Below are 26,792 nucleotides of genomic sequence, written 5' to 3'. Positions count from 1 at the left end.
CAAATCAAACATTTTGAAGTCCTGCCCAAATTTCAGGAATGATGATCTAATGTTTCCAGATATGCACCATGTAAAATTCCTAAGTGGGCAGTGGACCATGCATTTATGGGGAAAGCAGAATTGTAGTTGAAATGTATTGTGATCATTTATTTTTCTTCTTTCCAATTTAATTGGGTGAAATAATTCCTAGTACCCCTTACATCCAAAGAGTCCTAGGAAAAATATAAAAGAAAATGGTGCTTTACTTTCAAATAAATTCCAAAGTCATCTCTCTGCCTCAGGCTCTCAAAAGACAGCGGTTGAGGAACTCTGGGATCAGCAGGAGCTGTGACCCTGTGGATGGAAACAAGTTGTCTTCCGGATGAACACTTTTTTTTTTTTTTTTAAAGATTTTATTTATTTATTTGACAGAGAGAGATCACAAGTAGACAGAGAGGCAGGCAGAGAGAGAGAGAGAGAGAGAGAGGGAAGCAGGCTCCCCGCTGAGCAGAGAGCCCGATGCGGGACTCGATCCCAGGACCCTGAGATCATGACCTGAGCCGAAGGCAGCGGCTTAACCCACTGAGCCACCCAGGCGCCCCCGGATGAACACTTTTTAAACAAAAAATGGTATTCTCATCATCAGCGGGTAACTCCTCGATAAACCACCGCCTCCTGACCCTTCATACTTGAAGGAAATTCTACTTAGGACATCTTAGTTTAATTCACCCTTTATTTCTGTTTATGCTTTGTTGAGACCTAGGCACCCGCATGGGTCCCAACCACCATTCAGTCATACGTGATTAAAGTAACAACATGGAACTCTTCATCAGATAGTCCTTCAAATTATTCACAAACTTAATTCTCTTGCTGGCTCCTAAAAATATGGCATTAAATTTGGGGCGCCTCACTGTTCTTGTAGAAAATCTGATGAAGAGTTCCATGTTGTTACTTTAATCTTGTAGAACTTTGATCAGTCCTAAACCTGCTACAGTGACTTCACATGGGTAAACCAACTCAAGTTTATTTTCAAATAAGGCAGATGGCAATCCCTATGTATATTCTTACATAGATAAGGGTCTAACTGAGCACACACCGATGGGCCAACGACTCAAGGAAGGGGTTCTTAGGACAGACGGTTACTCTTCCTTCATCACCAATGCTTCTGCCTTCTTACTGGGAGACACTCTCTTCGGGATTCCATAGCACCTGCCATGTTGCTAAATCTATGTGCTCCTTGATAGATTTATTGATTAAAATAATGAGTAATGGGTCCCAACAAGGGTTTCCCAATAGTGTTGTCATGTGATAGAATGGGAGAAGGGAGGCATGCATACTTCCTGCCAACAGGACCAATGAAAGCAGGCCCAGCCTGAAAAGTCACTAAAGGAAGTGACAGTCGTGAAGACAGATAACAAAAGCCCAGAAAACTGTTTTTTGGTAGGACCTCAGAGATAAGACGCGATGAGGAGAAAGGGCACATTTTGACTTCAGCAAAAAGTAATTTGAAAGACGACCCTGTGAGTTTCTTTTCAGTGGGCTTTGAGCTCTGGGAGGAAACACTTGGAGATAGAGAGCAGGACTTCTCAGAAGACACTGAGATGCTTGACAAATGCCATGACGAAGAGGCAACCATTGAGACCATGAAAAGCAGGGCTTAGAAATCCAATTCCATAACCCGTTAGCTCTGTGACCTTGGCCAGATTATCTGACCTCTCCAAGCTCCCTTCTCCTCTCAGTGACTCACACAGATGGCTCACGTGTGAACAACAAATGCCCCAGTCTTCCCCGGGGGGAGCTTCCTGTGAGGCAGTGTGGTGATCCTGTCCATCTAGTTCCCCTCCCTGGGGAGGATTACAGGTTCCCACTCCATTGACGGCGAGGTTGGCCATGTGACTTTCTTGGACCTCTGAAGTGTGAACAGCCATGCCTGGGGCTGCTTTAGGCAGACATCTGAAGACTCAGTGAAGGCTCTGACCTATCCCTCGTGTCTTTGCCATGAAGACTGGTAATATTCCAGTGGGTGGCTTCTCCCTCAGCCTGGGTCCCAGAGCAGGGACACCACTGAGATCTGGGAGTTGTTATTGTGGTACAAAAATGAAGTTAACCTGATTGATATAGGGCCACTTAAATTTAGGAAAACTTTTATAACTCACCTTTGCCCATTTGTAACATGATATGAAGCACTCCCTTGTGGGTTATATTACAGACCTGGAATTAAGAGTCTATCGATGCCCCATGCTTCGTTCGGTAGGCTACAAGTGCTCTTATGCTATGGTCTGAATATTTGTGTCCTCTCAAATTCACATGTGAAATACTAAGCCCTAGTGTGACTGTATTCGGAGGTGGGCCCTTGGGAGACCAAGTCATGAGCATAGAGCCTTTGTGAATGGCTTCAGTGCCTTTATAAAAGACGCTCCAGAGAGATCTTTGGCTCCTTCTTCCATGTGAGGATACAATGGAAAGTCTAAGACCCAGAAGAGAACCCTCTCCTGACCATGCTGGTGACCTAATCTTGACTTCCACCTTCTGGAACGATGAGAAATACATATCTGTTGTTTGACAGCTGCCCACTCTGTGACAGTTTGTTATAGCCGCCCCAGCAGACAAATACAAATTATGTGTTTTGAGGAGAAGTGGATGTTTCTCCAGACTATTTACTAAAAACTGAATTTAAACATGTTCTGAAGGATTGAGAGATCCTGAGATGTTTATCTAATTGCTAGCACTACATTCTTTCCCCTGTTTTTCAAAGCATTTCTTACTCAAATCTGTTTTCAGAGGTGACCAAAGATTTCATTACTTTCACCTAACTTCATGCTTGTTTCAGTGTATTAAATACTCCTTCATCTCTCACCTTGAGCATCATTGCAAAGAATCTCCTATCTGTAAAATCTTGCCATCTGCCCCAACTTAGAAGCCTTCTTTCATGATATCTATGCTCCTTTCTCCTCAGCATTTATCTCAATTGGATGATATCATTGGCATCATTATTGCGCCCGTTTCTCCCCCACTGGACTGAAAACTCCCCCAAACTAGGGACAGCGTCTAATTCTACAGATTAGCGTGTACTGGGTCTCAGCCCCACACCTAGGCACTTAGTAAGTGCTCAGTAAATCTCAATCTATGGGGTTTTTTGAATGGCTTGTAAAAATTAAAATCTTGCTCCGTGAGGAGGGGCTGGGTTTAAAAAGTCAAAGTAAAAAAGTGGGGGAGGAGGTCCAAGTATTTACTCAGGAAATAAATAGTATCTCTCAAACCAAAGTTGTAGGTTCTCTTCTCCTTCACACAGAAGTCTTATTAAGGGTGTTGATAGATTGAAGGTTTATTTTGTTCTTTTCTGAGAGCCTGGCACTTCGTTAGAAGAATAACTGAACCATGTAATTAGCCTACACAAAGTGTTGCCATGAATATTGCTTTAAGTTGAAGTAATTTTACAAAATAGACTTGGAAATGGCCTTTCCATGCATGCAGAATTTTGTGTTCATAAAACCCACGCAGGAGGGGTGACAGTGGCAAACAGGAGCCACAAGTTATCTTGGAAGATGTTGACTGGCAGAGGAAAGGACGTCTCTTTCGTGGGAGGGTATTCATGGAACGTTCTCAGGCACAATAGCACATGCACACAAATCAGGGAGCCCGTACCTAACTCTCCTGGGAGGTGGGTGAATTTATGGAACAAAGCTGGGTCATCCCAGAAGGATCTTACCTTTGTGAGCTTGGAAATGAAATCCATCAGCAGTGAAGTCTCCAAAGGCTTGGCCTAGTCCTTGATGATACTGAAAAGACTGTTCACAAAACCAAAGCTTTTCTAAGGGCCAGGGAGAAAGAAAACAAGAGTACTCACCCTTCCAAGGGTAAGGAGTCAAAAATTGATGAGCTTCGGGTATCACTCTTAGAGATGTTTTCCATTTCGAACTTATCTCCTGGCAAAATTCAAAGACTTCTTTTTCTCTGCTCTCCAATATATATTTTCTTATCAGTGTATCTTACATATAAATTATTGTTGGTATCTCTCTTCCTTTTTAGAAGAAAGATATTATTTATTTATAATATATGTGAGAAGAGGACATTTATTTGAAAATAAATATTTATGAAGATGATTTTTTTTAGAAAAGATTTTATTTATTTATTTGACACAGACAGAGATCACAAGTAGGGAGAGAGGCAGGCAGAGAGAGGAGGTGAAGCACACTCCCTGCTGAGCAGAGAGCCCGATGCGGGACTCGATCCCAGGACCTTGAGATTGTGACCTGAGCCGAAGGCAGAGGCTTAACCCGCTGAGCCACCCCAGGCACCCCGATAATGGAGATCTTAAGAATGTGTTCAACTTGGGGTGTCTGGATGGCTCAGAGGGTTAAAGCCTCTGCCTTCAGCTCAGGTCATGATCCCAGGGTCCCGAGATCGAGCCCCACATCAGGCTCTCTGCTTGGCAGGGAGCCTGCTTCCTCCTCTCTCTGTGCCTGCCTCTGCCTACTCGTGATCTCTGTCTGTCAAATAAATAAATAAAATCTGAAAAAAAAAAAAAAAGAATGTGTTCAACTTTTTTTTTTTTTTGTATTTAGCATTACTTATTGAGGAAATTCATATATTTCACATTGCTTCTTGAGCCCTCCCAGGCCCTCCCAGACCCAGGGGAGGGGCAGGAACTGTTTTAGGTCTTCTGAATACAGCACTAAAGCAGGTGGGTTCCTGAGTAGATTCTAGAAGATGTTCAGAGCTTGTATCATAGAAAAAATATGGAATGCTTCACAGATTTGTGCCTCATCTTCGTGCCGGGGCCATACTAGTCTTTTCTGTATGTTTCTAGTTTTAGTATGTGTGCCACTGAAGCAAACACTACGTTTACTTCTTAAATGGCCACAGAAAGACGGAAAATGTTCCCGAAGGCCCAGTAATATCTGCAATCTATCGGAAAGATGTCAATGGACATTTAGATTTCCTGCTTATTAATCCGAACTCCTGATCATGACATTATATGGGGATGGAATATAGAACAGAAGCTACAGGAATAGAATAAGCGTACATTTTTATGATCCTCTGGTGAATTTGAAAACATGGCTACTGGAGTTACCCACTGTGACTCATCTGACTCAACTCCTCTAGGTTTGCAAAAAGTCTCCATACAGCCACATCCAGGAGATATTCATGAATTTATAGGTATTTTAATGTATTCATGAAGATCTTTTAAAAAATGCAATTACTTTCTATTTTCCAATTTTGAAACTTGCCCTTTGCATGAACATTAAACATCAACCTCCTGAGTATAACTTTAGAAGACAATGTAGAAATCAGTATTTTCAAGGTTTAATAATTTTCCTAAATACAAATGATGACATTTAAGCCCCATAGGACAAATGGGAAATGAGCTGTTCTGTACAAAGTCGCTGTTGCTTGTGTGAGCCCTCACAGATGCTTATCCGACATAATCTGTTCAAATGGGCTTTCTCAGCTTCCCGGGGCCAGAGAAATCTCAAGGGTTCTTTTCCTGCCAATAGCACTAACTTAAGACCAAAACAACATTCATAATGAGTTCTCATTTACTTCTTCCTCTGCAAAAGACCCAAATATTTTGTACGTTCAAAAAATTAAAAATAGACAACTAATGAGTTAGTATCTGATAACTGGGAAGATGCTTAGATTTGGATGAAGGCATTAAATATTGGTGAAACATTAAAGGAGTCTTTATGTTTTTATTACTTGATCTGATTCCTTTATACAACAGGAAAACTGCAGCAAGTCAAGAAGGAACTGTAATTCTCACAGATAACTTGCCCTCGTTCTATAAATTAGAGATCAATTTTTTGGAACAGGCCTACTTTGTAGAAATACGATGAACATTCAAAGGGACCAATTATTTCAAGGAATTTAGGTGTAAAAAAGCTGGGCTTTAGACCACCAATCTTCTCCAGTTTCCATTTCCATATGTTAATGCAGTGAATGTTTCTAGAACTTGCATCAGAACCACCTAGAGACCTCATTAAGTCAAAGATTAGTTTCAATCCCCTAAATTTCTGACTCATAGGTCTCTGATAGGGTCTGAGAATATTCTTTTTTCTCCTTTTTTCTTTCTTTCCTTTTTTTTTTTTTAAAGATTTTATTTATTTATTCGACAGACAGAGGTTACAAGTAGACAGACAGGCAGAGAGAGAGGAAGGGAAGCAAGCTCCCTGCTGAGCAGAGAGCCCGATGTGGGGCTCGATCCCAGGACCCCGGGATCACGACCTGAGCCGAAGGCAGAGGCTTTAACCCAATGAGCCACCCAGGCGCCCCATCCTTTTTTTTTTTTTTTTTTTTTTTTAAAGTAGGCTCCATGCCTGGCATGAAGCCCACTGCAGGGCTTGAACTCATGACCCAAGATAAAGACCTGAGCTGAGATCAAGAGTTGAATGCTTCACTGAAGGGCCACCAAGATGCCCTGAGAGTATGCATTTCTAGTAAGTTCCCAAGTGATTCTGATGCTGCTGGTCTAAGGACCCCACTCTGAGAACCACTGACTTAGAGCTTCCCCAAATCCCGTGTACAGACATCCTTCATTTTCTTGCACTTCACAGATACCCAGTTTTTACAAATTGAAGGTTTGTGGCAACCCCGTGTCGAGCAAGCCTCTTGGTGCCATTTTCCAAGGGTGTTGACTCACGCCATGTCTCTGTGTCACATTTTCACAATTCTCATATTTCAGATTTTTTCATTATTATTTATTTGTTATGGTAATCGGTGATCAATGATCTTTCATGTTACTATTGTAACGGTTGTAGGGCTCTGCAAACAGCGCCCATAGAAGATGGTGAACTTAACTGATGGATGTTGGGTGTGTGTTCTGATTGCTCCACTAACCAGCCATTGTCCATCTCTCTCTCTCCCTCTCCTCAGGCCTCCCTATTCCTTGAGACAATATTGAAATTAGGCCAATTAATAATCTTACAATGGCCTTTAAGTGTTCAAGTGAAAGGAAGAGTCAACCGATGTGACAAACTTCATTGTTGTCTTACCTGAAGAAATTGCCACAGTCACCTCAACCTTCAGCACCCAGAACCCTGGTCAGTCAGCGGCCATTCACACTGAGGCAAGGCCCACTGCCAGCAAACGGGTTCTGACATACTGAAAGCTCAGAAGGTGGTTAGCATTTTTCAGCAATAAAGTATTTTGAAATTAAGGTATGACCATTGTTTTTTAGATGTACTTCTATTGCACACTTGATGGACATATATTATAGTGTCAAGATAATTTTATATGTACTGGGAAACCAAAAAATTCATTTGACCTGCTTTATTGCGATATTCACTTTGTGGTGGAGGTCGGGAACTGAGCCCACAATCTCTCTGAGGTTTGCCTGGGGTACTGGTTGTCTGGAAATCTGGCAATATCCATATATTTATCCAAATATTTGAACAACATCATTGTAAGAATTGGAAGTCATGGCTACAGATAAGTAGGGAAAATTTAGAAGAAATACTGTTTTTGTTATAAGATTTTTTGCTCTGTAGAAAATCTGTCCATTTAAAAAGATACCCAGTCCTCTGGTTTATTTATTTTACTGCTTGACTTACAAAATATAACCAACTTTGGGAAACTTGCATTGATTGTATGAAGACTGATACATAATACTGTACATACACAGTGACACTTGAAAATCAATAAACTCAAATTGGCTTTTCGAAAAAACAAAACAAAACAGAAAATGCTAGTTTAAAAAGCTTGTACAGCTTACAGTGGGATTTAAAAATTCTTATGCTGTTTAATTGGGCAGGGGAGGTAGTACAGGCTAGGGGGTTAGTGCTCTGTCGTGAACGTCTATTGGATACCACCCAACTTCAGTCTTCCCCGTCCATAATATCTTCTGCTTTTCCCCTCAGTATCTACTCTTCCCCATGCCTTGCATGTGCTGTGAGCCAAGGTGTCCTTACTTGTAGAGATGGGCCTTGATTGCCTTAAACCAATTAGCACTTTCCTTCCTTATTAGAGTAGTTGATTCAGGGGAGGGCATGTGACTGAAGCCAGTGCAATGAACATGAACATCATGACATTGGCTATGAGTGCTGAGAAGTGATCTTCTCTCTCTCTCTGGCCTCAAGGATATCAGCCATCCTGTGACTACAACAGAAGACCACTATAGGATAGGGCTGATGCCATGAAAGGCAGGGGTAAAATATGGAAAAAAAAAATTTGTCCTCAGTGTTGAGTCCTTTGATGGAGCCAACCTTGAAGTTCCTCCCACCTGTGGACTCCACAGCCACATTGCCCACTAAAATCCTGCATCACTTAAACTCATTTTCTGTATCCTAATACATATCGTCTCTAATTCTCAATTTCCTGAGTCTTTGTGGTTTAAATTTTGCTGGTAGAGTACCTAACATTGTGATCGATACAATCAATACTACTTACAGAAGATATTAATTGACATGTGCATAGCACCTGATAGATTTCAAAGAAAAAGGATCTGATTATTGCAGTGATGAGATGGTATGAGAGAGCCGGAGATGGTGTTGTCATCTCTGTTTTATAGCTTAGCACAAGAATTGTTAAATGACAGCTTGTGGGATCAACCAGGCCTGCTACCTAAATAATGTTTTATTGTAATATGCCAATGTACCACATTATTTCTCTCTCTCTTTTTATCACAAATTATCTATAGCTTCTTTGGTGCTGCAGCAGAAGAGCTGAGTAGTTCCAATAAGGACCACATGGCCTGCAAAGCCGAAAATATTTACAGTCTGGACCTATACGGAAATGTCTGCCAAACCCTGGTTTAGAAAATGGAGAACTAGACTTTCCCAAGGTCAAAGTCAGAGGCAGATTTAGACCTTGAACCCAAGTTTCCCAACCCAGCATTTTTCCTGTTTAGAGAGTAGCCAGAGTTTGAATGCCCTGTGGGCAGAGACAGCCTTGAGGCGATGTGCCTTTTCCTCCCTGTGGTCTTGGAAGGCGGCTGCTCCCTTCCCATTCTTTGCCCCATGGTTCTTGGGTAAGGAACCCTGCTCAGAACTGCGCTACCTCAGGGGCACTTCCCCGGGCATTTCCCTGGCAGACATCACGAATATGCTGTGTAAGCCAAGCCCACTATATGACGTGGGAATGGTTGTCCCAGACATCTGTGAGGGTGGCCCGATGGCTGGTAAGAATTAGCATTTGTGAGGCACCTGGGTGGTTAAGCATCAGCCTTTGGCTCAGGTCGTGATCCCAGGGTCCTGGGATCCAGCTCCGTAGGGAACCTGCTTCTCTGTCTCCCTCTGTGTGCCCCTCTCCTTGCTTGTACTCTCTCTTTGTCCAATAAATGAAATCTAAAAAAAAAAAAAAAAAGAAAAGAAAGAAAGAAAAGAAAAAAAAAAAGCAAGCAAACAAAAAAACAAAGCATTCTCTTGGCATTGTTCATGAGGGAATGAGAGCTCCAAAAGGGAGCTGACCAAAGAGGGGACTGATGCTTTGAGGATGTTTGTGAGCTCCTTGACCCTAGTAGTGTGTGAATACGGGTGAGGATAAGGTAGAAGAGGATTCAGACATCAAATGGGGAGCTGGACTAGTTTACTTAGAAGATCTTACCCAAACCTGAGAGGCCATGTTTTTAAAAGAGAACAAAGAGACAACTAAGCAACAGATAAACAAAAAAAGTAAGTGTAATTTTCTTAAAATCCCCTGAAAGAAGGGACCCTCTCTTCAACTAACTTTCTTTCTTTCTTTCTTTCTTTCTTTCTTTCTTTCTTTCTTTCTTTCTTTCTTTCTTTCTTTCTTTTTTTCTTTCTTTCTTTCTTTCTTTTTTTTAGCACAGTGGGAGAAAACAAGTGTCCAGAGAATCAAATTAACATTTTCCATCTGCTACAAACTGAAGGCCAGGATTACCATCTTAAGAACTAATAAATGGTCCAAGAAATAAGTGCATTCACTTGTGAAGAGTTCCCACATGGCCTCTTGCTGCTTTCTGAAGTCTAATTGGTCGGTGGGAAGTTTCTGATGTGTTTCCATGACTTCATTCCAGGTTTTATCCTGTACATGGGAGAAAAGAGAGAAACAAAACTTTCCACCTCAGTGAGTTGACTTGACGCACAGCAAGAACAGGCAGTTTCCAAAACCATGGTTCCCATTACAGGCCCTTGGCATCCCTCTTGCTAGTGGCCCCTCAAACTACTCAAAGCATAGAACTTACATATAAGTTAGAAATAAGTTTCCTGGGCACCTGGGTGGCTCAGTGGGTTAAGCCTCTGCCTTCGGCTCAGGTCATGATCTCAGGGTCCTGGGATCGAGTCCCGCATCGGGCTCTCCGCTCAGTGGAGAACCTGCTTCCTCCTCTATCTCTCTCTCTGCCTGCCTCTCTGCCTACTTGTGATCTCTCTCTGTGAAATAAATAAATAAAATCTTTAAAAAAAAAAAAAAGAAAGAAGTTTCCTCTCTCTGTGTGACTCTGAGATGCCATTTCCTCCCGATGAAAACCAATGCGCTGCACAGCATACATACATTGTTTTTGGCTTAAAAGGAGAAGAAATTCAAACAATGTTGTTTTGAGTTATGCTTCAGAATTTCTTGAGACTTTTTCAGTTTATTGCAAAAAATAAAATAAAATAGCAAAAAATTTTTAAAAAATTAAAAAAAAAAACACCCTAAAACCCTCAAAGAACCCCAAACCCAGAACTGGGCAGTCTGATCCAGGTTCCACTGGCAATGCTTGTTGAAATTAACTATTGAAGAATCATGAAATAAGAGTTTTAACATTTAAAGAGACCTTTAGAAGTTGTCTTATTGAAGAAGACCCAGACAGGTGACTCATGGTAACAGCTTTCAACATTTGTCCTGGGCTTTCTGGTCTACATAGTGGTCTTCTTGCCAGTATCTTTATTAAGATAAAATTGCTTCCCTGGTTTCAGACTGTGTTCTGCCTAGCCGAGGAACTGTCTCCTGTGCTCTGCTGGTACTATGAACAAAGCAATAATCTGAAAACTTAAATTATGACTACCACAACAACCAGAAAACGTCTCATCATGGCAGCCAACAAATTCAGAGCTACCCAAAGGCGGGGGACTCACGGGCTCCAAAGTCTGTAATCTTCACAGAGGACAGGCAGCTTTTCAGATAGGAGAGGTGCTGTGTTAGTCTTTGCCTTGCTTAAATATCATTAGAAACGGGACTTTCAAGTATGAATTTTTAAGGACACAAACTTAGTAGCCTCAGTGTCTTCCATTCATTTTCTAATATACATGAGAACAGACTGCACATTTTGTCTGTGAGCTACTAACAGGTGAAAAGCCATTTCTGAACAAGGGTCTGACCCACAGGACCACAGAATGTCAGACCCAGAGGACAGAAGCCAGTGAGGATATCTAGTCCAAATGTTGTGTTTTACTTGTGAAAATACTAACATCCAAGGCTCAGGACAGTCATAGAATAAGCATAAACTTCAGTCTAGTGCTGCCTTGTGGGTGATGGACCTTCCTTCCCAGTGCTAACTCCAAATACTGGATCACTGCCCCTTAGTACCAGAAGTGCTTCAGATGTTAGTTAAACTCTTCATTTAGCAGATGACTAAATAAAGCCCAGACTGTTAAAGGCACTGCCCAACATGATAATTCTCTGCTAGAGAATGCCAGAATATTCTAGAAACTCTAGTTTACTTAGAATGGAATCACCCACTTATTTTTTTCAAATTACTTAATTTTTTAAATTAACATATAATGTATTATTTGCCCCAGAGGTACATGTCTGTGAATTGTCAGGCTTACACACTTCACAGCACTCACCATAGCACATACCTTCGCCAATATCCATAACCCAACCACCTTCTCCATACCTCCCTCCCCCCTGCAACCCTCAGGTTGTTTTGTGAGATTAAGAGTCGCTTATGGTTTGTCTCCCTCCCCATCCCATCTTGTTTCATTTTTTTCCTTCCTTACCCTCCAATCCCCCCGACTTTGCCTCTCACATTTCTCATATCAGGGAGATAATATGATAATTGTCTTTCTCAGATTGACTTATTTAGCTCAGGATAATGCCTTCTAATTCCATCCATGTTGTTGCAAATGGCAAGATTTCATTTCCTTTGATGGCTGCATAGTTTTCCATTGTATATATATACCACATCTTCTTTATCCAGTCATCTCTTTATGGACATCTAAATTATTTCCACAGTTTGGCTATTGTGGACATTGGTGCTACAAACATTTGGATGCATGTGCCCCTTCAGATGACTACATTTGTCTCTTTAGGGTAAATACCCAGTAGTGTGATTGCTGGGTTGTAGGGTAGCTTTATTTTCAACTTTTTGAGGAAACTCCATACTGTTTTCCACAGTGGCTGCACAGCTTGCATTCCCACAAACAATGTAGGAGGGTTCCCCTTTCTCCGCATCCTCGCCAGCAGCTGTCATTTCCCGACTTGTTCATTTTAGCCATTCTGACTGGTGTGAGGTGGTATCTCACTGTGGTTTTGATTTGTATTTCCCTGATGCCCAGTGATGTGGAGCACTTTTTCATGTGTCTGCTGGCCATCTGGATGTCTTCTTTGCAGAAATGTCTGTTCATGTCTTCTGCCCATTTCTTGATTGGATTATTTGTTCTTTGGGTGTTGAGTTCGATATGTTCTTTATAGATTTTGGATACTAACCCTTTATCTGATATGTCATTTGCAAATATCTTCTCCCATTCTGTCAGTTGTCTTTTGGTTTTGTTGACTGTTTCCTTTGCTGTGCAAAAGCTTTTGATCTTGACAAAGTCCCAATAGTTCATTTTGCCCTTCCTTCCCTTGACTCTGGCGATGTTTCTGGGAAGAAGTTGCTGCAGCTGAGGTCGAAGAGGTTGCTGCCCGTGTTCTCCTCAAAGATTTTGGTGGATTCTTTTCTCACATTGAGGTCTTTCATCCATTTGGAGTCTATTTTTGTGTGTGGTGTAAGGAAATGGTCCAGTTTCATTTTTCTGCATGTGGTTGTACAATTTTCCCAACACCACTTGTTGAAGAGACTGTCTTTTTTCCATTGGACATTCTTTCCTGCTTTGTTAAAGATTAGTTGACCATAGATTTGAGGGTCTATTTCTGGGCTCTCTATTCTGTTCCATTGATCTATATGTCTGTTTTTGTGCCAGTACCATACTGTCTTGATGATGACAACTTTGTAATAGAGCTTGAAGTCTGGAATTGTGATGCCACCAACTTTGGCTTTCTTTTTCAACATTCCTCTGGCTATTCGAGGTCTTTTCTGGGTCCATATAAATTTTAGGATTATTTGTTCCATTTTTTTTGAAAAAAATTGATGGTATTTTGATAGGGATTGCATTAAATGTGTAGGTTGCTTTAGGTAGCATAGACATTATCACAATATTTGTTCTTCCAATCCATGAGCATGGAACATTTTTCCATTTCTTTGTGTCTTCCTCATTCTTTCATGAGTACTCTATAGTTTCCTGCGTACAGATTCTTTGCCTCTTTGGTTAGGTTTATTCCTAGGTATCTTATCGTTTTGGGTGAAATTATAAATGGGATCAACTCCTTAATTTCTCTTTCTTCTCTCTTGTTGGTATATAGAAATGCAAATGATTTCTGTGCATTGATTTTATATCCTGACACTTTACTGAATTCCTGTACAAGTTCTAGCAGATTTGGAGTGGAGTCTTTTGGGTTTTCCACATAAAGTATCATATTATCTGCAAAGAGTGATAGTTTGACCTCTTCTTTGCCAATTTAGATGCCTTTAATTTCTTTTTGTTGTCTGATTGCTGAGGCTAGGATTTCTAGTACTATGTTGAATAGCAGTGATGATAATTGACATCCCTGCCATGTTCCTGACCTTATCAGAAAAGCTCTCAGTCTTTCTCCATTGAGAATGATATTCACTGTGTGTTTTTCATAGATGGCTTTGATGATATTGAGGTATGTGCCCTCTATCCCTACACTTTGAAGAGTTTTGATCAAGAAAGGATGCTGTACTTTGTCAAATGCTTTTTCAGCATCTATTGAGAGTATCATATGGTTCCTGTTCTTTCTTTTATTAATGTATTGTATCACATTGATTGATTTGCAGATATTGAACCAGGTTTGCAACCCTGGAATAAATCCCACTTTGTTGTGGTGAATAATCCTTTTAATGTACTGTTGGATCCTATTGGCTAGTATTTTGGTGAGAATTTTTGTATCTCTGATCATCGAGGATATTGGTCTGTAATTCTCTTTTTTGATGGGGTCTTTGGTTTTGGGATCAAGGTAATGCTGGCCTCATAAAATGAATTTGGCAGCTTTCTTTCCATTTTTATGTTTTGGAACAGTTTCAGGAGAATAGGTATTAATTCTTCTTTAAATGTTTGGTAGAAATCCCCTGGCAAGCCGTCTGGTCCTGGGCTCTTTTTTGTTGGGAGATTTTTGATGACTGCTTCAATCTTCTTAATGGTTATGGGTCTGTTCAGATTTTCTATTTCTTCCTGGTTCAGTTTTGGTAGTTTTATAGGTCTCTAGGAATGCATCCATTTCTTACAGATTGTCAAATTTGCTGGTGTATAGTTGCTCCTAATATGTTCTTTTAACTGTTTGCATTTCTTTGGTGTTGGTTGTGATCTCTCCTCTTTCATTCATGATTTTATTTATTTGGGTCCCTTCTCTTTTCTTTTTGATAAGTCTGGTCAGGGGTTTATCAATCTTATTAATTCTTTCAAAGAACCAGCTCCTAGTTTTGTTGATTTGTTCTACTGTCTTTTTGGTTTCTATTTCATTGATTTCTGCTCTGATCTTTATGATTTCTCTTCTCCTGCTGGGTTTAGGGTTTCTTTCTTGTTCTTTCTCCAGCTCCTTTAGGTGTAGGGTTAGGTTGTGTATTTGAGACCTTTCTTGTTTCTTGAGAAAGGCTTGTATCGTTATATACTTTCCTCTCAGGTCTGCTTTTGCTGTGTCCCACAGATTTTGAACAGTTGTGTTTTCATTATCATTTGTTTCCATGAATTTTTTCAATTCTTCTTTAATTTCCTGGTTGACTCATTCATTCTTTAGTAGGATGCTCTTTAGCCTCCATTTATTTGAGTTCTTTCCAACTTTCCTCTTGGGATTGAGTTCTAGCTTCAGAGCATTGTGGTCTGAAAATATGCAGGGAATGATCCCAATCTTTTGGTACCGGTTGAGACCTGATTTGTGACCCAGGATGGGATCTCTTCTTGAGAATATTCCATTTGCAGTAGAGAAGAATGTGTATTTTGTTGCTTTGGAATGGAATGTTCTGAATATATCTGTGATGTCCATCTGGTCCAGTGTGTCATTTAAGGCCTTTATTTCCTTGTTGATCTTTTGCTTGGATGATCTATCCATTGCAGTGAGGGGGGTGTTGAAGTCCCCTACTATTATTGTATTATTGTCGATGTATTTCTTTGATTTTGTTATTAATTGGTTTATATAGTTGTCTGCTCCCATGTTAGGGGGATAGATATTTAAAATTGTTAGATATTCTGTTGGACAGATCCTTTGAGTATGATATAGTGTCCTTCCTCATGTCTTATTATAGTCTTTGGCTTAAAATCTAATTTATCTGATATAAGGATTGCCACCCCAGCTTTCTTTTAATGTCCATTAGCATGGTAAATTGTTTTCCACCCCCTCACTTTAAATCTGGAGGTGTCTTTGCATCTAAAATGAGTTTCTTGCAGACAGCATATTGATGAGTCTTGTTTTTTTATCCATTCTGATATCCTGTGTCTTTTGATTGGGGCATTTAGCCCATTTACATTCAGGGAAACTATTAAAATATATGAATTTAGTGTCATTGTATTGCCTGTAAGGTGACTGTTACTGTATATTGTCTCTGTTCCTTCCCGGTTTACTACTTTTAGGATCTCTCTTTGCTTAGAGGACCCCTTTCCATATGTCCTGTAGGGCTGGCTTGGTGTTAACAAATTCTTTTAGTTTTTGTTTGTCCTGGAAGCTTTTTATCTCTCTTTCTATTTTCAATGATAGCCTAGCTGGATATAGGATTCTTGGCTGCATGTTTTTCTCATTTAGTGCTCTGAATATATCATGCCAGTTCTTTCTGGCCTGCCAGGTCTCTGTGGATAAGTCTGCTGCCAGTCTAATATTTTTACCATTGTATGTTACAGACTTCTTGTCCCAAGCTGCTTTCAGGATTTTCTCTTTGTCCCTAAGACTTTTAAGTTTTACTATTAGATGATGGGGTGTGGACCTATTTTTATTGAATTTGGGGATTTCTCCAAAATCCTTCTGGATTTTGATGTTTGTTCCCTTTGCCAAATTAGGGAAATTCTCTACTATAATGCGCTCCAATATACTTTCTGCCCCCCCCTTTCTTCTTCTGGAATCCAAATTAATCTAATATTATTTCGTCTTATGGTATCACTTATCTCAAATTCTCCCCTTGTGGTCCAGTAGTTGTTTGTCTCTCTTTTGCTCAGCTTCTTTATTCTCCATCATTTGGTCTTCTATATCACTAATTCTCTCTTCTGCCTCATTTATCCTAGGAGTAAGAGCCTTCATTTTTGATTGCACTTCATTAGTAGTTTGTTTAGTTCTTTTATTCCTCCAGAAAGGGGTTTTATTTCTCCAGACAGCGTTTCTCTAATATCTTCCATGCCTTTTTCAAGCCCAGCTAGCACCTTGAGAATTGTCATTCTGAACTTTAGATCTGACATATTACCAATGTCCATATTGATTATGTCCCTAGCCTTAGGTACTGCTTCTTGTTCTTTTTTTTTTTTTTTTTTCTGTGGTGAGTTTTTCCACCTTGTCATTTTATCCAGATAAGAATATATGAATGAGGGTGCCTGGGTGGCTCAGTTGGTTGAGTGACTGCCTTCGTTTGGCCTAGGTCATGATCCTGGACTTCCAGGATCGAGTCCTGCATTGGGCTCCCAGCTCCTTGGGGAGTCTGCTTCTCCCACTGACCTTCTCCTCTCTCATGCTCTCTCTCAGTCATCGTCTCTCAAATAAATAAATAAAATCTTAAAAAAAAAAAGAATATATGGACGAGAGAATAAATACTAAAAGGGTGGCAAAGACTACAGGAAAAATGTGTGTTAATGAAATCAGAAGAGACCCCAAATCAGGGGGAGAAAAACAGGGGTAAAGAGAAGTTTAAAAAAAAATTAAAAAAAAATTGAAAAAAAAAATTAGACTGGTGAATAGAACAGAGCCACTCACTTGATTTTGGGGTTTATTTTGGTCTCTTAAAAGAAACTACCTCACTACCTCCCAAAATTTTTAAGAAAGGAAAACTTATATATATACAAAAATAAGGGTAAACACGATGAAGGGTTGGAATATAATTGTAAAGATGAAAATTTAAAAAAAATTCTAAAAAAGGAATTGATTTGATAAGTTGGTTGGAAAAAGAAAGAAAAAGAAATTGGAGAGTATTTGCTCAGGCTGGAGACTAGAACAAAGCCCTGTGCTAGATTTAGGATATATTTTGATCTATTAGAAGAAATTGTATCCAAAAATTTTTAGAAGAAAAATCTCTATATGTATACAAAAAATAAAGTTACAAAGATACAATGAAGGATAAAATATGACTATAATAATGAAGATTTAAAAAGATTTTTTTAGAAAGGCATTGTTAAGATAAACTAGCTAAAAAACATTAAAAGAAGAAAGAGGAAAAGTTTAAAAAATCAGAATAAGAAAAAATAAAATAAGAAAATTTAATTAACTTTGCAAGACTAAAGAATCATGGGGAGAAAGCCATGAATTCCATGCTTTGCTTTCCCCTCCTCTGGAATTCCACTGTTCTCCTTGATCAGTGAGCTTGGTTTTGGCTGGATGTTCTTGCTGATCTGCTGGGGGAGGAGCCTGTGTAGTGATTCTCAAATGTCTTCCCCCAGAGGTGGAATTGATCTGCCCATGCAAGGGGCTGGGCTAAGTAACCTGCTCAGGTTCGCTCTCAGGGGCTTTTGTTCCCTGAACACTTTCCACAGAGCTCTGGAGGATGGGAATGAAAATGACGGCCTCCCAATCTCCGGCCCAGAGGGGCTGAGAGCTCAGGACCCCACTCCTCAGTGTGCCCTCGTGGAAAAGCGCCCAGTCACTCCTGTCTCCCTGGTGTCCGGCCATGTCCAAGCCCACTCAACCTATGACTGAGTGTTTCTGTCTCTGGCGCACAGCCCTATTTGGAGTTTCGAAACCCAGCAGATTCCTGCCTCCAGAGAAGGAAGGTGAATCTCCCCAGATCTGTCACTTGCGGGGTCCCTGCTCAAAGAGCAGTGGTCTGACTGTGCCACGGATCACAGTTTAAGGTAACCCTGTCCCGAGAGCTCAGTCCTTGGCTCCGTCTCTGTAGCCAGCTTCCCTGCTCTGAAACTTGAGAACTCTGCTACACTCAGACACCCCTGATATTTCGGTGACCCCGTGGGACCTGAGATCATGCTCTCCCCGTGAGGTCTCCACCCCGCTTAGCCTCTGAAGTGATGTCCCTCAGTGGAGCAGACTTTTAAAAGTTCGAATTTTGTGCTCCGTTACTCCACAACTTGCTGGGAGCTGGCCCCTCCCACCATGGTCTATCTTCCTGTCTCTTCACATTCATTCTTTGCATGACCTACCTTTCAGAAAGTGGTCGATTTTCTGTTTCTAGAATTGCTGCTTTTTTTCTCTTCGATCTCCTCTTGGGTTTGTAGGTGTTCAGAATGGTTTGATAACTATCTAGCTGAACTCCTGAGACCTGGTATCATCTCAGTCTGCTACTCCTCTGCCATCTTGACTCCTCCCTCCACCCACTTATTTTTGTGATAGTTTTTATTTCTCAATACTATTAGTTTAAAAAATCTGATTGCAAAGTTTATTGCCAAAAATTTGAGAAACAAAGACAAACATGCAAGATTGAAGTTACCCATAATCTCTATGCCTAAATAACTGCTGAAAACCTTTTTTCTGATCATATTTGTAAGTAATTTTAATGGTGTCATATTTACACATCCTTTTGTAACTTGGTTTTTAAACTTCATACGTTTGGCCATTGAACATTTTCTTTTGACTTATTCCGTACTCTGTTGCAAAATCATGAATTGCCCACTTAAGTCCATTTTACCAGCTAAACTAGGAGGAACCTCTCATAACAATGTGGAAGGTTTTCTAAAGTCAACATGGCTGCATTTCAATATAAGTGTTTATCAGAGATAATTTTTTAACATGTTCTATAGTCTCAGGCATGATGCTTGGTGCTTGATTGTGGATCTAAGCAATTTGGTGGAAGTTAGTCAGTTTGATGGGTTGTGAGCAAGAGAAGGCATGGGTTATCTGGTCTTGTGGTTAGATGGCTCCTCTCGGTGTATCTGAAAGGAGACCTGTAATAGTTCTAGAATGTGCTTAAGGCTGGTTTTTCTGGTAGGGTTATGGCACTGGAGAAAGAAATCTGTTAGAGGCTCATTAACTTCCACAGTAGCAAAGGAATCTTACAGCCAGCTGGAGAACTCTTACAGCAATTGGGACATATGCCTTTTGTTGATGTCTGAAACCATAGTGACTGCATGTTGTGGAAATTTAAAAACTCAGCAGCCAGTTGGAAAATAAAGAAACCAGGACAATAGAAGTAGTGTTGAGGCTGTGGGAAAGTGGGTGCCAGCCCTTTATCTTGAGGGGCACTCACTGTTACTTTCCATGGGTCTGACCAGCCTCCTGACCAGAGCGCTGGGCTGACACACCAGTGAGAAGGGAGGGGACAGTCCTCCTGGAGGCCACATTAACTCTTTAGAGTAAGACACCTATTGTTGGGGGCCTTGTTGTTTCTGCTATGACTACATGGGCTAGGAGATGCCATGAGAAGCATTTGAAGTGTATTTGAAAGGAGATAGAGGACAAAGAAGAGGAATAAGCCAAGATTAGTTCTGGGGTCTCAAACTTAATGACTAAGAGGAAGATGGGATACATTTGCAGGGGTCACTGGGGTCACAGAACTGGAGCAAAATGGACAGAGGTGGGTGGATACATTTTGGAGTGGTTGACATGGTATTTAACTGGTGAGAACAGGAAGATTTTTGAGAGCTCTGATGAGAGAAAGGAGAGAAGACTGTCCAGGTCTGGCTGTGGAGCCCCACATTTGAAGAAGCAGGGCAACATCAGGAGGGAAACAGACTCAGAGCCAGACATTCTGGGACCACTGGGGGTCAGTCCCCACCTCACAATTGAAAAGCGATGTGACCTCAAGCAAGCTATTCAAACTCTCCGAACCTCGGCCTGCCTGTTTGCAAAATGGGGACAGTAAAGTAGGGTGTTTATTAGATTCTTGTGGATTATCATTTCTAGAGATATGAATTCCTTGATAAATAAGGCTCAAATGATAAAGGAGCAAGTAGAGGCTGATTTTAAAGGGAGGAAATAATGTATCCTTTTGAAAACAAGGCTTCAAGAAATGAATTTGCCTTCATTACGGAGAACATTTGCTGAAGTGTTTTTTCATTCCACTAATTATTTCCACTGCTGCCTACCTACCTCCAACACCGTGCAAGCTGTTTAACATATTTTTCCCCTAATTTACATGTCATTCCCACTTTCTGAATTGCGAGTTGGTGACGGGCATCTTGGTGCATTAGTTATCTAGCCCAGTGCTTGGCCCATACGGTCACCCAGCACGTGTGGAACATGTTTCTTCTTTAGGGGGAAGAATAGATCTATTAAATCTAAAAATAGATCGGTCATCTTAGAGGAGTACACGTGTAGGAGGATCCCTTCCTTATGTAGGTTTCTCCCTTCTCTTTCCCAAGCAGCTCTTAGAGCTTTCCTGCTCTGGAGGAGAGCTGGGGAGAGATGCCCCTTCTCCTGGGACCTCAGACCTGACTGGTAACCAGCCCTGCCTCCATTTATATGAGGAAGGAGCTCTGGAAAGGCAGCCTCAGATCTGCCAGGAGAACAGTCAAATCGTGTCCCTAAATAGGGACAAAACTGATGAGCAACAGCCCTGGTGACAGATTTTTACTAGTAGTTAGGCTGTGTCTCTACAAACTGAATGCTGGTGTCCTCTCAGACTTCATATATTAAAGTCCTAACCCCCAAATGTGACAGTATTTGGAGATGCGTCCTCTGGGAGGTAGTTTGGTTTAGATGAGGTCATGGTGGTAGGGTCCCTATGATGGGCCCTGGGCCCTTATCGTAAGAGGAAGAGACAGCAGTGTGCTCTCTCTCAGCCAGGTGAGGGTGCAGTGAGAAGGTGGCCACCTCCAAGCCAGGAAGAAAGCCCTCCCTGTAACCCAGCAATGCTGGCACCCTGACCTTGGGCTTCCCAGCCCCCAGAACTGAGAGAGAGGAGTATTTGTTGTTTGGGTGACCCAGTCTGTGGTAGTTTGTTGTAGCAGTCCAAACCGATGAAGACACTCACACAAATTTTTTATGCTTGAAAGAATTATAGGAAAGTCACTCATACATTCAGTTATGAGAACAGATGGTTTTCCAAATCCCAATGACAATCATACTACCAATAATATGGCCAGTTACTGATTGAGGGTTTGCCACATGGCCTGTTCTGGGGTAAAGCTCCCCAAACATTATTGGACTCACTCATCACGACCCTCTTCTGAGGCTGGTGTTATTCCCACAACCCCTTTTACGGGGAAGGACCTGAAGCTGAGGGAGGCTAACTCATTTGGTCAAGGTCACAGAGCAGTAATTAGAGCAGTATAGCCTGGAACCCCAGAGGACTTCTGATTTAACCCCAGGACTTAAAAAAATATATCAGTGTGTCTGTGTCCACAGATGAAAAAGTGATTGGAGGCCATGTGGACAGATTTTTTAAAAAAGATTTTATTTAGGGGCACCTGAGTGGCTCAGTGGGTTAAAGCCTCTGCCTTCAGCTCAGATCATGATCTCAGGGTCCTGGGATCGAGCCTTGCATCGGGCTGTCTGCTCAGTAGGGAGCCTACTTCCCCCACACCCCTCCTCTGTCTGCCTTTCTGCCTACCTGTGATCTCTGTCAAATAAATAAATAAAATCTTTAAAAAAATATTTTATTTATTTATTTATTTTGAGATAGAGAAAGAGAGCACAAGCACAGGGGCAGGGGGAGCGGGCAGCAGAGGCAGAGGGAAAAGCAGGCTCCCTGCTGAGTGGAGAGCCCAACATGGGGCTCAATCCCAGGACCTGGGATCATGACCTGAGCAGAGGGCAGCAACTTCATTTACTGAGCCACCCAGGTGCCCCCAGATATTTTTAATAGAATGAGACACGGCCACTACCCATATGGCCCTATTGCTCTACACACGGCAGGTGTGTAGACACTGTGATGAAGGGGTCTGAAGGAGAGGCTGGATGGTGGCCAACCCTTGTCCTAGGTAGTAAAGAATCAGGGATCACTGATTTTGATTTGTAACTTTTCAATAATTGATGGAACCAAGAATGAATTTTAAAAACCTACGAGGACTCATCCATCTGGCTTTCCCAGAAATAGATGCATAACTGTGGAATTTGCTTCTGTAACCTCTCATTAATTTTTCAGCATTTGCAGTGTGTGTGACGTTGATCACAACCTGGGGCTTATGCTTGTGCAAGCCGGCTTCAACAAGCGAGTTGTTTCCTAAGTGGTATCAAGTGATAAATTGGGAGTTGGAAAGCATCACAATATTAGGACTGCTGTTTTTTTCCACAGAGCTCATTAGCCACTGGCAATTAGCATCTTTCACTGCACAAAATGGCATCATTTGGCATGTTCCGCAGCCAGTACCGTGGATGTGACTGTATCATTGAAACTCTACGTGCCATCTGCTATCACGCAAAGATAAAGTAGGATGAAGGAGCTCTTCAGCCGTCCCTTAGTTTCTTAGCTACAGAGAGGCTTCATTACAACAAAAATGACAGTGCGCAACACGGCACCACTCCTCTCTTGGAGAAAGGCCATCTTGGCTTTCTGGATTCTGCTGAGTGAAATTAAAGAAAATATATTAGTACTTCAAGGAACTGGTGACCCATCAGTTCAGTGCTTTGCAAAGCCTGCTTTTTCAAATGAGCCCAACAGAATTTCTCCTGCTTTAATTCTCCCCTTGAGAGTCACAGAATGAATATTTATATTTATGCAGATGAGCAAATAAAGCAATGTCGCCACTGAGAAGTTGGCATCCTATTGCTATCTTGAGGTGATACTGTTCTAATTTTTAACTAGAGTATTTTTTAACTTTCTTTCCCCTATCAATTAAAGAGAGATAAAATGTAATAAAGATGTCCGGTAATTTCCTTTAAGACAGAATGTCATGTTTACGCCGTGCTTCCATAAACCATGTCCGCATATGCAAATTCAGTAGCCTGACCAAACGTGATACCCAGAGATTTCGTTGACCTGATAATCCCCAGGTGTGATCAGGAAGACCCCCGAAATAGGGGCCATCAATACATGTTACCCATCTTTATTCTGGGGCTTTTTGTCGCTGTTGGCCATCATCCAAAATAGTCCTTAGGAGTTTCTTTAAGTTGCAAAGAAAGTCATCATCCAAGAACACAGAACACATTTTTGTGATTATCAGAAAGTAGAGTTTAGATTCTGGTCTCTTGATTTGCTTATGTCATCTTCTTCAACGTGTCATGGTCCTCAGAAAAACCTGGCAACTGTCTCTTAGGTTTAGGAGAAATGAGAAAGGGTATCCTGGCTCCATATATGAAATGGTTGTCTTCCGGGTCTATCTCCTTTCTGTTAAATTCATCAGGAGACTCTACATAACATTTCCAATCAACGAAAGCAATTACCCAAGCAGCATTTTACTACAAAGGATGTGCTGGAACCCTGAAAGCAACCTGTCTAGCTGATTATCTCACTCATTCTGACCACCTTATTGATCTCTTTAAAGGGGAGATTAGGTGGAATGTCCCTCGGGGACAAACAACTTCACCACTCTCAGCCCTCAGAGGCCTGGTGGTAAATTTTTATGTCCAATTTGAACTGCAGTAATCGGGGTCTCTGGTCTTAGCAATTTCTCTCTGCTTTTCTAACTTTGGGGATAATTAGGGGGCCTCGGGAAAGATTTATGAGTATTCAGAAGGAGATTTCAAGTCTTTATAGAATCCACAATCTTATTATCTCTATTAAATATTAAGTCTTGCCGGATCAGAATCTCTATTTCAACAATATCTTTAGGTGACACATTTGCACATCAAAGCTTGAGAAGCACCGCATTCACCCTGATTTGGGGACTTTGGGACTCTATTCTAAACTCCTGGAGAAGGGGGGTAGAGAGAGGTATGGTGGAGGATGTTGCGTATCTTTTACTATGTGGTATTTACTATGAGGTTAAGCACACAACAAAGAATAATTAATATGATTTCAAAGCACTGTGCATGGTGCAAACTTTCCTGTGCTCCTTCCAGACATAAATGCAGGCAAAGCCAGGTCCCGCTCAGGTCTGAGGTCCCATGGGAAAGGGCATCTCCCACCTGCTCTCCTGAGCAAGGCTGGATGGGAGATAGAAATAGGACTTAGTGCCTTAGCATGGGGGTTCTCAAACTTCCATTGTCATCAGAATCACTTGGAGGGCTTGTTAAAAACAACAGATTGCTCTTTGAGGGCCTCCACCCCTAAAGTTTTAATTTTTTTTTTATTTTAAAAAGTTTTATTTATTTATTTGAGAGAGAGACAGTGAGAGAGAGCATGAGCTAGGAGAAGGTCAGAGAGAGAAGCAGACTCCCTGTGGAGCTGGGACCCCGGTGCGGGACTCGATCCCGGGACTCCAGGATCATGACCTGAGCCGAAGGCAGTCGTCCAACCAACTGAGCCACCCAGGCATCCCTAAAGTTTTTAATTTAAAAGGTCTGGGCAGGGCCCTAGCATCTGCATTGCTGACAAGTTCCCAGGTTACTATGGAGGCTCCCGGGGTTGGAACTGCCAACCTCTGGGAGACCCAACTCTAGGTGTGAACCTATTTAGAGCCTTTGCTCTAAACATGTACCAACCAACTTCCATTAAGGGGGATGCTGTCTTTAGAACTAGCCCTCATTTCTAGGGGCCCAACCTTGAGCAGATCACCTAACCCCTCCGGCTTGGTTCGTGTGGGTTGCTATGTCCTCTGAGACAGTAGGTGTTCATTGGGGCTGTTGCGTCATACAAGGCGGTAGAGGTGAAAGGGATCCCCAAAGACTGAGGAGTGAACAAATGTTAGTTGTGGTTGATTCACTTGTGGCTTCCGGGTCCATACACAGAAGCTGGGGCTGCACTTGTTACAGATGGAGGCTGATGCAAGCCCGAGGTTGGGGGGTGGGGGTTGACTAGCAGTCAAAAGCCTAGACTCCATGTGTCTGACTTGAACCAGATGAAACTAGGGCTAGGTCACTTCATTCTGAGTCCCACCTTCCCTCTTTGTGGATGAAGAATGAACTTGGTGGTTTTCCAGCCAGGCTGCCTGGGGTCTAGGTCTTCTGGGGATGACTTGAAGGTGAGCCTGTGGGAATGCACCCAGACTGGATTTCCATAAAGGTGGTTTTTGTGAAAAACGGCTCCACTAAAAACAAAACCAGCTTAAAAACTACTAGGAAGGGGGCACCTGGGCAGCCCAGCGGGTTAAGCATTGGACTCTTTGATTTTGACTTGGGTCATGATCTCAGGATAGGATCCAGTGGAGTCTGACCTCCCACGCAGCAGGGAGTCTGCTTCTCTCCTCTCTCTCCTTCTACCCCTCCGTTTGCTCGCTTGATCTCAAATCAATCAATAAATCTTAAAAAAAAAAGTCATTAAAAAACACTACCAGAAAGATGATCTTTATTTAGCATTCAAAGTTCCCCCTCAGAATCATGGAGAATGTACCCAGAAAGGCACAGTTGTTCTTTTCTCTCACCATTGAGGTGAAGATGGGGAAAATTATGCCCTCAGGCTGCCTCTCTCTCATCTGCTCTAACAGTGATCTGTTGTCACCCAGACCTCTGACTTCACGTGTCACCACCCTGGAGAGAAGACAGTGGTGCCATGCTGAAGGCCAGGAGTGGGGTGTGGGTGGGATCCCAGCCAAGCTGGGAAGTTGCCTCCACCAACGCAGAGAGAGCATTCTGTCCCATGATGGTGCCTGTCTCTGGTGGACCTGTTCTAGGTCCTAGATCCGGTGTAAATTATTTGACAAGAGGAGTTTTTGAGAGGAGACGCATACCTTGCCCATCTCTGGAAGTTAGTGCCCAGTTCCAAGACTGGTATTCAGCTGGGTCTAGTAGTTCCTGGCAGGTGCCTGTCTTAACTGGTGAGACATCAGTTCCTAAATGGTTAGGGTATGTGTCTAACTAGTTTTGACATCGGTTCTAAGCAGTTAGGGCATGTGTCTTACTAGTTTTGAAATATTTTGAAAACCTCCTCCCCTAGTTGTTACAGTGGCTCTCCCACAGCAGGCACGTGATGAAAGGAGGCTGAGCAAAGGGGACCCGAGTTCAGTAGCAGAAGTGGGTGGCACAGGGAATGGGCAGCTCCTTCAGACCCCAGGAGAACCCAGAGGAGACCCTCCCCTTCCCCACCTGCCATGTACTCCCTTTTGGAACCTTACTGACCGCTCATGATTTTGACTAACCCCCAAACAGGGGAGCTCACCTGGACATGTCAACACAAACATATGTGAATGTTCTGACTCAGAAGGATACGGGGAGAAAGTCCCCAAGCACAGAAGTGTAAGTCCTGTGCCAGTGACACCCACTGCCCCAGGGGTGAGCAGGACCTGTGGGCATGGCCTCCAGCGGCCCCTGCCATCCAAGCTACTCCAAAATGAACGTATGACCGAGTCCCTCCTGGCCTCAGACCCTTGGTGGCTCTTCATCTCCTAGCAGACGAACACATTTTTAAAGAATACACTTAAACCTCTCATGATTTGACCCATGTATCTGCCTGATAGTCCTTACTTTGCAGTTTATTTTTGGAAACAGGGAAGGGACCATCATCTCGACACAAAACAGCACACACGATGGTTGAGCAGGTC

At 42.0% G+C, this 26,792-nt stretch overlaps 1 protein-coding gene and 1 non-coding gene across 2 annotated transcripts in view; both read right to left on the bottom strand.

The window, feature by feature from the left end:
- Positions 1-26,792, bottom strand: part of PLEKHG7 (pleckstrin homology and RhoGEF domain containing G7) — a 58,375-nt gene that overhangs the window by 18,457 nt on the left and 13,126 nt on the right. The window contains 6 exon segments of the mRNA XM_053447867.1: positions 247-333; positions 5,054-5,163; positions 9,817-9,976; positions 10,991-11,072; positions 22,728-22,775; positions 26,248-26,337. Of these exon segments, the coding sequence (XP_053303842.1) occupies positions 247-333; positions 5,054-5,163; positions 9,817-9,976; positions 10,991-11,072; positions 22,728-22,775; positions 26,248-26,337 (577 nt within the window).
- On the bottom strand, positions 4,713-4,819 carry LOC125108091 (U6 spliceosomal RNA). Its single transcript, XR_007129778.1, has one exon. It is a non-coding gene; the product is annotated as a U6 spliceosomal RNA (small nuclear RNA).

Source organism: Lutra lutra, chromosome 8 (genome assembly GCF_902655055.1).
Source record: "Lutra lutra chromosome 8, mLutLut1.2, whole genome shotgun sequence".
Taxonomy (NCBI): domain Eukaryota; kingdom Metazoa; phylum Chordata; class Mammalia; order Carnivora; family Mustelidae; genus Lutra; species Lutra lutra.
The sequence above is the reverse complement of the archived record's forward strand: the minus strand, read 5'-3'. Positions and strand labels throughout refer to the sequence as shown.